At 30.9% G+C, this 12,994-nt stretch overlaps 1 protein-coding gene across 1 annotated transcript; it reads right to left on the bottom strand.

Annotated features, from left to right (window-relative positions):
* Positions 1–9,714: 9,714 nt before the first annotated feature.
* On the bottom strand, positions 9,715–11,850 carry LOC104879807 (uncharacterized). Its single transcript, XM_010654031.3, has 4 exons — positions 11,675–11,850; positions 11,140–11,585; positions 10,355–10,955; positions 9,715–10,258 (listed from the first exon to the last, which is right to left on the bottom strand). Exons 1-4 carry the CDS (start codon positions 11,771–11,773, stop codon positions 9,800–9,802), a joined length of 1,605 nt encoding a protein of 534 aa, XP_010652333.1. The 5' UTR covers positions 11,774–11,850; the 3' UTR covers positions 9,715–9,799.
* Between the last annotated feature and the right edge of the window lie 1,144 nt (positions 11,851–12,994).

Raw genomic sequence — 12,994 nt, 5'->3', positions numbered from 1 at the left:
TCCTCTGATTCATTTAAATCACACTAGTTTAACCACCTCCTACCTTGAAACAAAAGAGAAAAATTGAAGTAGTTGAATCAGATTGTGAATTCACAACCAATGTTGTGTCAACTTTTACACAAATCAATTAAGCAAAACAATAGTCACCCTTGAAAAGCAAAGTAGTTCTCTTGTAGACCACCCTTGAAAATGTCAACTTTCTAGCTTACAAAATGTTTCACCCACATTGGAAAGGAATATTTGGTTTCCATCTTGAGATAATAATCATAATCATAGTGTTAGAATCTTATATACAGGCCATTAAGATTCTGTGTATATGTGAAATATCTATGAGCCAAACAGATTAAAAGCCATCAACATATTATATAAGGAAAGGAATTTTCTTTAATATTAAACATCTTTGACCTAAACCGATCCCTCATAAAACTACAAGGTGCACTCCATTTACATAAGGATAGATACCCTGAATTGAGCTATTCTTTAAGTAGGTAAATAATCTTCACAATGAATTTCTCAATAGGTCAAGGATTTAATTTTTAACCACATTATGATAGTGATTTTTATGTTGATTTTCCAATAAGCATCCTAAAGGAACATGTGATAAACATAGAAAGGCTGAGGAAACTTAGCTTACTATGGGTAGAGAAGTCTATAAAATCATTCTCTGTTTCACTTCTCTTGTAAGTAGATCGTCTCTTTCAACAAAAGATCGATCTCTATTATTTAAAATATTGATATCTTCATGGTGTTTCTTTAGGGTATATGATTAGGAAAGTATTTGTGAGATATAATTTTTTTTTTAAAAAAAAAAAATCCGAAAAGGAACATCTTCTCTTTTTAAAAGATGATCAACCTCATAAATAAACTTTGTCGGTTCTTCTTATTAATAATAAGTTGATAAACTCTTGGTGTTTATTGTAGAAAAACAAAAAATATAGTGAGGTTTTATACTGGAAAATTACAAATGAAATTTGCACATACTTCAAAAGATCACAACACTGCAATATACTAATAACACTTTAATAACTTGCAATTTAGATTATATTCTGACAAGTTTTTTCATTTTTTCTCTCTCATTTTTGCCTTAAAACAAATCATAAAAATATACCAAATTGAAACCCAATGGAATTAAGAACTTTCCTAAAAATGAAGACTATGAAACAACCCCAAATGCATTAGTCCCCACAAACTACTCTTATCTCAACATTGAGAAAAAATTAAAAATCTTATTTTACCAATATAATTTCCTAATTCTCTTAAAGCTACGTTAGAAGCAAGGATTAGATATACGAGCCAAATTCTCACTTTCATTCTATTATTCTCCCTACTTAAGTTCCTGTACAAACCAAACAATAGTTCATTGATTAATTATCCTGTTTATTTAAATAATTTGGATCCTTTAGTCAATTATGAGATAAACAAGATGTAAAAGTAAAGTTTTTCTGTAGTCTAAATTCCTTTAGACATGAATACACTTAAAGGAGTGTCTCATAATTAATAAGTGATTTACTTGTCCATGTATAGTCTTGAATCCTGGATAGTCTATGACAAGGTGAGTTATTTTAAACTCAAAATAAACAATTAAAAAAAAAAATAAGTTGCTTCTGTACATGACAAGAAAAATACCTATTTCTTCAAGTTGGCATGACAAAGTCCCTTAAATTGCTAATTGGCTTCATCATCATAGTAGAAGCATCATAAACTACATCACAAAACAAAATTCAATAATTTAGAATATTTCTCATTCTTTCATCCCTTATAAAGGAATCAAGATGATAGTTTACTCAATGAGAGTACAAGCTTCAACTTCATTTAGATATTATCTACAATTTAACTATTGACTTGCCCAATATAGAAGATGATATGTGAAACAAATTGCGAGCAGCACCATCAACTAATGAGAGGAACCAAAGGAGATGAACAAGTCATTTTTTTTTTTTTTTTTTTACAACCAATTGAAATAAATCTCACTTTCATAAACTTGTGTTAAAATAAGTATGTGAAGGCAACGGGTTCAAAATTAATTGACCAAATTTCATGATATGATAATCTAAGAGCCAAGCCTTTGTCATAACTCTGTTGTTAATCAAACCCCTCATTTACCCTTATATTTTAACAAACCTCAAGCTAAAGTACAACTACCTTGAAGTCACAATTTAATGGAAAGGAAATGAGGAAGTGGGACCTTGGTATTCTAATTTGATTTGTAAATATATCCTTGATGACTTTAAAAAAAAAGATAAATCATATATATTTCTAACTAGATGGAAAGATTTGCATTACACCCATTGACTAGTCAATACTAGTGAAACCTTACACTTCAAATAGAACAAAGTTCATATTTCCTCATATGGAAAAGAAATTAAAGACAAATATTAAATCCGGCCACTAGCCAACCAACAACAATGTATCATACTCTATCACTAATATCAATAGAAGATTGAAATATGTGGAGAAATAACCCTATTCAACACCTTTACAACTCGAGAAAATATCCAACACTAATGAATACCCTTCAATAGATATTCACAAATACGAATTTCTCAACAAATTTATTAATCTATTTAATTTAAAACAAAAATTGGAAATTGAAACTTAATAAGAAGAAATTTCATGTAGTGATCTCTCAAATAAATATTACATTATTATTTAAATTTAATCACCAAATAAAGTTCATGTCCTTAAGAGAAATCATGCTAGCGGTTTGGTTGAAGATAAATGGTTTGGTTGCAAAGAGTTCAATGACAAAGAGTTTGGTGAGCGAGCTGGTTGTTGATCACCAACAGTCTAGTTGAAGGCTCAGTTCTTAGGGTTTTATGGCTTTAGGAAAAGAGTTCAATGGTTATCACCAACAATGATTCTCAATATTGAGGGCTTAGAAAAGTGAATAAAAAAAAGAGTCAAATAATTAGTAAGAAAACAAAATCATAAATTGTTCAAAGATTCTCATTAGTGGGTTCTCAATAGTTCGAAGTGAGGAAATGGCTCTCAATGGGTTCTTGATAGTCCGAAGTGAACGGAAGAGTAGTGAGTGGTAGAAGCACTAGTTATATAGTGGGTCTATGGTCATGGGCTCTATTAGACCATATCTAGTAGCGGCCTAGTTCATCTACTAGCTAAAAAAGCTCTTATAACAACAACTTATTTCTTTCCTCAACTATAAGAGCTTTTATAGCAATGACTACTCCTTCCCCTAGCTATAAGAGTTTTATAGTAGTAGTTATTCCTTCCCTCAGCGATAATGTTGCTTTGGTCGTGGATTTTGTTTGCCCTAACTAAAACTATGTCACCATACCTCACTTTTCTTATAGTGTGTGTTTGTTGTGTAAATAAGTTATGTATGGAGTTCATCCAATTTCAAGAGAAAATAGAAGCAAATCTTAATGAAATAAAGAAACAAATGGAAGGACTTGGAGCCAAGATTGATACTTGTCACTCTAAAAGTGTATATGGATTAATTTATGAAATGGGTCAAGCATGTCAAATCCCTAAGTGCAAAGATTTTAATTATAACTTAATGTTGAAAATTGTTTTTTTTTTTCTTGGAGAATTTGTTAAAAGACATCTTTGAGGAAAATGACATGTTTTGAATGGTGAATATGCTAAATGATGCGTCATTTGCTTTCCTCGTTTCTTTCTTAACATAAGTAATAAGATACACTATCTTTGTCTAATGCACTTAATAAGTGATTTATTTGATACCGACACAATAATGTATTTTATATATATATTTTAGTATTATGCCATTTCAAGTTAAGAATCTTAGGAGTGAGTCATATAGTGTTACAATTGGAAATGAAATCGAGATGAACTTCAAATCAATGCCAAAAAAGTTTGAGGGTTTCATTGGGAAAGATAATTATTGAAAACCTCGATGGATGACGCATATAGTAATTACATTCCATATATTGTAGCCCCATTATGCCTAGTGAGACATCAATTTATGTTTTTCCACATTACCCATTACCAACTATTTTCAAGCAAGGAAGGGAGGTGAAGAAATCTCATATATTGTGGCACTCATTTGCAATACTCACATCCATGAAAAATGTTTCTACTCTTAGAGAAATCATTTGTAATTGCCCAAATATAATATTGAACTTTGACTAGTGGTATAAATAGGAAATGTCATGGAACAACTAATGGACTATGACATTCTTAAACTTTTTTTGAGGTTTTGTCTCATGTGATAAGTGTACACATTATGGCTTACATGAGGAAACACTTTTCATACAACTTTTTCAATGTTGTTATGATGATCAAAGCCAGTAATAAATTGTTAACATGTCCAATCATCACTTCATGCAATTTTCTAAGGAAATATTCCTAAGAAGTATTATTTTTTAAATCACTAATTCCAAAACACAAGGGTTATATTTAATTTTTACAATCTTTCCATGCTACAAAAAACAAATTTCCTAAGTATTTTGCTTTAAAAAAATGTTCCATCATTTGTTATGACAAGTCTTATTGATGTTTGAAACCTAGAAAGACTTGTACTAAGAGCCATAAATAAATATTTAAATTGATTGCCGTGGTCAATTACTATATTAATAATGATACTAAGTTTTTTTTCTCTAAGGTGTAATAATAAGATAGTAAAACACTATAGGACTCCTTTTATGATCCTTTAATAGAACTTGGAACAAATTCCTTTTTTCCATGTCTTATCATAGCTTATCCCAACCTTATTCTTATTTGGAATGTCAATGACAATGTCTTTTAGTCAAATTTTGTTTACCAACCCCTTGATGTGTTTTTCTTATGTTTTCATCAATTAGCCAATTACTTATATGAATTTTCCCTCAAACAATGTTCCATCAATTGTAATGGCAAGCCTTATTGATGTTTGAAAACTAGAAAAGCATGCACCAAAAGCCATAAAATAAATATTAAAATTGATTGTCATGGTCAATTACTGTATTGATAATGGTACTAAGATTCATTTTTCCAAGCTATAATAATAAGATGGTAAAATACTATATAACTCCTTTAATGATCCCTTAATAGAACTTTGAACAAATTCTCTTGTTTTTCATGTCTTATCATAACTTATCTTCACCCTATTCTTATTTGAAATGTCAACAACAATGCCTTTTAGCTAATTTTGATTACCAACCCTTTGATATATTTTTATTAGGTTTTTACCAATTAGCCAACTACTTGTATGACAATGATTATGGGATGTCATGTCTAAGTCATATGTGTGTGTTGAATGATATTTTCTCATTCAAATAGATAAAATTTCCTAGCTTGATTGCATGAAGTCACCAACCATAATCCTAGACCACTAAAGGATGATAGTTACTTGCATTGTTTATCAACTCATTCAACATGTGATAACTTTATTGAAGATTTAAATGTTTGAACTAAAGCTTTATTTTCAAAGCACTCATGCATAACTTCTTTTACAATTTGTTGTTATTGAAGTATATTTAGCACCCCTCCATATATATGGTTGTCACAAGTGCCACTAGCACCAACTATAAATGGTTTATTTATACTTTGTGTTAAGATAAAGCCTTAAAAAGCATGATATGATGTAACATATTTTAGTTTTGTTAACAAACTTGTTTACTTTTTATTCTACTTTCTTTTATTATCTTATTTGCATTAATTAGGTATTCTAAGCATTCACGCCTCTATCACTTGTATTGTACATAATTTGGGTAAATTAAGAGTTATACAAAATATCCAAATTATGAGTTATTTGCGAGTTGATAAGTAGTTTATAGTTGGTTCATGGATATGGACAATTCAATAGAGATTGTAATGTACTACTTCCTAATTAGATGAATGACTTATCTTAGTCATTGAAATGGTTTTCCTATGATAAGTGCACTAGTGTGTATAGTTACACATTGTACATGAACTATAGTAAATCATAACATTAGCTATTTGATAGTCATAATTTAGTAAACTATTATGACCTTAACTAAAGTAAACATTGATATATAAACTTGATTAAAATATTATAATGAAAAATTTAATTCTAAAACCTTCTTATAAAAATCAAAATATATTCCACATAACCTCATTGGTAATATATGTAATCCCAATAACTAATCATAACATTAGAATATGTAAGCTAATAACCATATAACAAAATAGAGTATTTTTCTAGCAAAATGTCAATTAGAAAATAACCAAATCAATATGGACAGAAAGAAAGAGTTGGAAAAAGCATAGAGAGGAAGAGATTGTTAAGAACTAAGATTGCAAATTTTATGAAGAAAGAGCAATTGAATAGGAAGCTAAAAGTTGGAATAAGAAAGTAGCACTTTGTTTTTGTCATTCTTCACTCTCACTTGTAGAATGAGAAATGTGTGGATATGATGTTTGCCATTAGGAGCTGCTAGCTTAAAGAATAAGAGGTGTGTTAAGGAAGGTAGCAGCAAGGGACACGGTTTCGGGCTTCAAAAAGTTCAATCCAGCTATGAGGTGGCTTGTGGAGGAAAATACTTTAAATTGTGTGTAATTTGTTTCTTTTATATTTTCTAAATAAACTATCTTCACTTTTAATACCTACAGGAATGCTTCCTATAAACCTACCTTAACTTATAATTTTTCAATAACATTGAGGGACACTAAATTTTTTTATTTTATGTTAAGAATGTTAACTCCTTATTTTTACTATTTTTAAAACTTTAAAATTAAAATAAAGTTTTGATAATTTTCCTTTTTAGGTTTTATAAATATTTATTTAACTTAAACTCACTAGAAAAATAACATAAGAAATAAACCCTAGGTGATAAAGAACAAATCTCAAAATAAAAAATCAAAAACGTCTATAAATTAGGAATTGGTTTGAGAGTCAAGTTACCTAGTAGAAAGGTATAAGACACCCTGTACATTTTAAACATTTATCTCTATTAAGTAAGTGGAGGCAACTTGGACAATTAATTAATTGATTAATGAATACAAGTTTAGTTTTGCTCATATTTATCATCCATGGTAAATTAATCTTAATTGCAAATTAAACAAACATCTTACTCAAATAAATTGAGCATTTAATTCATCAATGAATAAACTTTTTTAGTGCATCCAAGCATACAAAATCCATAATCATACTATATTATTTTGAAATCTATAATATCAAATGCTATTTTGAATAAATGTGAAGTTAGATTCATTTATTTAAAAGGATATATGCTATAATTAAGAAGAGACAAGTAATTTCTTCTCTTATGATTTGCTTTTTATGATCCCATAAATTATCCAAATTCAAGTTGGCTTTGTGCAGTAATTTTGATGGTTTAATTATTATAAGGTTGTAAAACCTATGACATGCTTTAAATTAAGTTGTGAAAAAAAAATGTAGACAATTTATAGAAACAATCATTAAAGAAATTTTAAGTAGATTAAACTAGATAAATAAATGTTACGGGATAATTCATAGAAAAATATTTTCTTCTTAAGTGAACTAAGCATAATGTGGAATGGGACAAATCATAGAACTATAGCATACCTATAGGCTATAGCCAATATCAATTCAATCCTAATCATACTTTAGACTTGTATAATCAATCTTTGTCAAACAAAATAAAAATCATATAGCATTATTTATTTTTGGATTATATTATATAACAAAACATTGAAATTGAAATTGAAATAAATTTATATATAGGATGTAATTTTGCATATTTTAAATTATTTATGCAAAATAATTTAAATAACATACTACACTTTATATATTAATTGCCAAAATAATATATATTTATATTATTTCATAGAAATACTATTATTATATAACAAAACATTTAACTCTAAATAAACTTATAGTATGACACATAATCCTACACATCTTTAATTATATTTTTATAAAGTAATACAAATGAAATATTATATTGTAAATATTGCCTGCTAAATAATATATATTATGTTATTTTATTATAATACTACCATTATAAAAAAATTTAAAACATATTAATTAATCATCTAACTATTTATCAATATTACTTCTTAATATCACAATTTAATAACATTATTCACTAACAAAATTATTCAATTCATCAAGAAATACGTAATCACCAACAAAAAGCTTTGTTGGCAAATATAGACAAAAAGTTGCTATTTTTAGTAAAAAAGTTATTTTCATCACAAAAAAGTTATATTTAGTAGTATAAAATTTCATAGGCAAATAGTCTATCTTCATAATAAAATTGTTTGTGCAAAGATTAAAAAAAAAAAATGGCTAAATTTTTTGTCACATATTTTGGTGACAAATTTGAAATTCGTCAAGGAAAGCCCTCAAAAAATTGACTTCAGTTTTTGGTTCTTTTGGCCAAAATACAACTACTTATCATTCATAGAACAATCAAGGTCTACAAAAATTATTTTACTTTTTTTTTCTTTTTTCTTTTTTTCTAATTACTAATTATTATTGTCATCTTTTGAAGTATAAAATAAAAATTGTATGTCTTTAAATCATTATATTTTTTTTTTCTTTTGAATGAAAGTTTTGTTTTTATATCCATCTAACAATACATGGTTATTCACTTAAATAATTAAATTGATATTAGATGTTTTGTACTGATATCCCAAAACATAAAGAATGGTGTTACATGTACCACTATATTTACTAATATTTTTGCTATTTACTTATATGACAGGTGATCATTGAATGTAATAATAATAAAAAATATAGGTTTTTATGGATATATTGAATAATTGGATTTTATGGATATATCAAGAAATATGGATGAAAATTTTGACAATTTATAGAAATATTAAAAAAACATAAAAAAAAGAAAAAAAAAAACAATAGTACATGTATTAAAGTTGTTTTGTTGAAAATTATTAATATATGTATAATTTTTGTAATTTCAATAATACTATAAAGAATTTGAAAACACATTTTTATCGAAATTTATCTAATTTAGATGTATATAAATATGTAAATGAAATGACAATGCATGTATAGTTTTTTTAAAAAAATTTATAATTTTATTTTCAAATTCATGTTTCTTTTGTATTTAATTAAATACAAAAAAAAAAAAAAAAACTAAGAGACTCGTTAAAAAAATTATGATAGTGATTTTATTATATTTTTAATAATCAGAAACATGATTTGAATATAAGATAACTAAATTTAATTAACTTATTAAAATTTTACTGTGATATTTTATATTTGGTAAGAATGTACTAAAGGGATATTCATTTCTAGAATTTTCTTTTTTATTAGAATAAAAGATGAAAAGTTTAGTGCATATATAAGTTTAGCTTATGTAACACCAGGGGTACACTAGGCTAAGTGGTTGATGCCTCTTTCCTCGAAGGTTAGCTAATCGCTACTTAAAAAAAGTTGGTAGAAATGATGACATAAGAAAACTTAAAATATATAGAAATAGAAAAAATTAGATGATGTAATAAAAATAATTTATACTTGCATTAAATAAAAGTTGATAAAGCATTTGAATATTTTCCATAATTTTATTTCAAACTTATCATATAGTTTTCCCCTTAAAGAATCCTTATAAGTACACTAATTTTCCATGTCATTTTCTTGAATATTTTTTTATATTTATATTTCTTAGGTTTCCACGTGTCATCTTCTTAAGAAGTGGATGACAATTTCCTATAAGAAAAAAGATGGCCCTTGAGGTTATATGACCGTATCATGGAGAACAAGTTATGGTGACCCTCCATTATTACCACCTCACCCTTATTTTTCTTTTGCTTCAGTATTGAATTTTTATAAACTTTTTGTGCATAGGAAGAATTTTATTTATTAATGGGCTTTGCATTGGCCGTTGCATATATGATATGATATATCCACGTATATGTTGGATACAGACCCTCACACAGTGCAGAATGCGAAGACAGAATTTCCTCGAGTCCACGTCGGGTGGAACCTGGCTAAACTCACTGAATAGCCATGGCCCAAGAAAACACAACCGTAGCTCACTGATGCGCCACCGTACACGGTGGCATTGGTGTTATATGTCCATATAATAGTCCCTGTTTCTGCGTCCATTGCGTAGAATGGGCCTGAAGGGGCCACTGACCCAGCAAAAACCACTCCATTAGTCACCGTCACTGGGCCATGGGCAGTTTCATTGCTGGGGTTGGCTGTTGACCATACAATTTCTCCTGTATTTGCATCCAATGCTACCCATGCTCCGAACGTCGTGGTTTGGTTGGAGGGTGCCAGCCTGAACCTCACTCCCGCGTTATTCACGATGTTAGTGTACACCCTTTTCCCGTCTGTGGCTGCACCCCACACTCCTCCTCCTTCCAGACCACCGGGCCCTGCCAGCTACATCACACACCGGAACAACCTTATTAGTTAGTAGCCTAAAAGACACAATACGACTATTAATTAGTTTACCAGTATCTTTTCTGAGATACTAACATTGAACCATACTATATCACCCGTATCTCGATCTAGGGCCCATGCAAACCCACTTTTCTGCACAGCAACCACAACGTCACGCCTGGTGCCATTTGGAAATATGGTGAGCAGCATTGGAGCTTCTCCAAAGTCCGCATCCAAGTTAGGCCCAGTCGGACAAGCTGGGTTATTCGGCACCAGGCAAACAAAATAAAATACATCGTAGCCTCCGAATTGTCGGAACCATCTGATTTTTCCAGAGTCTAACTCCAAGGCCAGAATGGAGTCGAAGTGGACATCTGGAGCGATGCATTGGTCGGGTTGAGAGGGTATTGTTTGATTATTCCGATTGGCTTGACATTGTTGCACCTCAGTTGGAGCATTGTACAGGTTCCCAGTTCCAATGTAAACAAGATTTCTCTTTGTGTCAATTGCAGGGCTGCTGCCCCATATAGCAGCTCCCGAATAACCCCCCAGTTTGCCAGCGTTGTCCGGAATTGTATAGGTTCGCCATAGGACGGCTCCAGTTTGGATGTCTAGCTTCGCCATGCTACCCCGGAAAGTGCAACACTGTTCAGCCGGTAGAGTTACCTCAAGTGATGATACACCTACATAGAAACCCCTGCAGCAAAAACAAAGTTCATATATATCAATGGAATTTTCCTGCTTATTGCATACGCTCCATCACATATATATGTACATATTGCTCATATTTTCTTCAAGCAAGGAAATCTCCCTTTCAATTTCATTCTCACTAGCACGCTTTTGTACATAATGGTAAAGCACGATGAAGAATGAATACAAACTCTAAGTAGGGGGTTCCAGACGTGGTGATTTGAGATCTAGGACGTGTATCCAGAACAGTGGACCACACAAGTGCCCCGCTAAACCGATTGATGGCAACAACCACTGCAGGGCCATATATTCCTATGATAAGGAGATGACCAGCTATTACAGGTGTCGTTCTTGACACAGTTACATTCACCACAACCCCTGCTGGACTCAGCCCTGTGAGCTCCCCTAGATGCTGCCTCCATACAAGAGCACCACTGAATGCATTCACTGCATACAAATATCCATTCCATGAAGGAAAGTAGACAACACCATGAGCCACTGCAGGCGTTGCTGTTGTGTCATCTCCAGTGAAAAACTTCCATTTCAATCGCAACTTGGAAATAAGCAGGGGGTTGATCAAGGGTTCTTCGATGGAGCGTGATCTGCTGTTACTCAAGTCGCCTCCGTGGTTGAACCACTGGTGTGAACCAACACAGATAGATAATTGTGAAAGCGTAATCGGACAATAAATTAAAGCTTAGAAGGAAGAATAGCATCAGTACTTACAACTGCATCAACAATATCCATGACAGTAAATCCACAAAATACCAGGAGAAGGATGACAATAGCTCCAGAGTGATTGTGCTGACTCTGAGTGAGCTCCATTGGCAATGAAGCGATGGTTATTGGTGATCGGTACAAGTTTACAAGGGAAGTGCCAACTTTAGTTTAGAAAGACGGGGTTGGCTACAGGGCTAATTTTGGGTACGACAATGGCCACCAATAGCAACAAGGGAGTTTTATACTTTGGATGTCTCCTTTGTACCCAGTAATTTCATTATTTTGTATCTTATGTGATTATTTGTACTTCATCTCTCTTTTTTTTTTTTTGTATGTATTTGTTTCTTTGTTCAAACGCTTCAAATCATGTATTGATATGATTTTCCGGATCAAGATGCCATGTAATGCGAGAGTCTTACCGAGTTGCGAGTATTCGCATTCAAGATTTTCCCAAAATAGTATATGATGCTTGGAAATGGATAACTGAAAAACCAAAAAAGGTGATGCTGAATTTAGGTCTCACGTTTTCAGTACTGTACCATACTGTTAGCTGGCAGCCATTACGAATCAATAAAGTGAGCAAGCTCGCTCCATGCGAGGAAGAACGGCCGCAAAGTTACAATATTTCTATTTTCCTCTTGTTTAATTAATTTGTGGGGATATCACATTCTCGTCAAGATCACTAACAAGTTGAGAAAATTTTTCATAATTAATCATAATCTTAATTAACTTTAAATGATTACTTATTAAGATCACCAAATGATATAAAATAATAAAAGATCCTTTGAAGACAATTAGGAAAAAAAATACATTTTTATGATTGTTTGGGGAAGCAAATGTATCCAGGTTAATTTGATGGAGTTACATGTTTTTTTATGTTTGAAAACAATTTAAAATTATGTGCTTTTATTTTTCCATCTGGTTTCTCAAGAACCAAACATAAGCATGTGGGGTGTACACATGGAGAATAGAGGTTAAAGTGGGGTAAGAAAATAAGAAAAGAAATAGAGAGACGTTGCTATTTTTGCCTTTGAATAAGGATATTTTTGACACTTTATCTCCATGAACGGGGCTATTATGAGACAAATTGTGATAGGAATATTATAATGTAATATTAAAAATATGGAGGTTAAAGCAGAAGGATTCAGATCAAAGGGTTTTCCAGAAATAGAGAATGATGGATTGGAAGTGGCGGACATAAAATAGAAGGCCACGTGATTTCGGATGGTCTCCGGAACTGTGCTCTCTGCCGTCGTTATTAAACAATTAAGTTAGAAAGCATGCGGCTGTCCCTGGAATAAGTTGTGATAAATGTGACAGGACGTG

Source organism: Vitis vinifera, chromosome 1, assembly GCF_030704535.1.
Source record: "Vitis vinifera cultivar Pinot Noir 40024 chromosome 1, ASM3070453v1".
Classification (NCBI taxonomy): domain Eukaryota; kingdom Viridiplantae; phylum Streptophyta; class Magnoliopsida; order Vitales; family Vitaceae; genus Vitis; species Vitis vinifera.
This window is presented reverse-complemented; position numbering and strand designations above follow the sequence as displayed.

Excerpts from the sequence above, each read along its gene's own strand:
- LOC104879807 (XM_010654031.3), bottom strand. The coding sequence starts at position 11,773 with ATGGAGCTCACTCAGAGTCAGCACAATCACTCTGGAGCTATTGTCATC. Across the intron at positions 11,586-11,674 it reads TGGATATTGTTGATGCAGTT|TGGTTCAACCACGGAGGCGA; the intron begins GTAAGTACTGAT and ends GGTTCACACCAG. Across the intron at positions 10,956-11,139 it reads TCTGGAACCCCCTACTTAGA|GGGTTTCTATGTAGGTGTAT; the intron begins GTTTGTATTCAT and ends TTTTTGCTGCAG.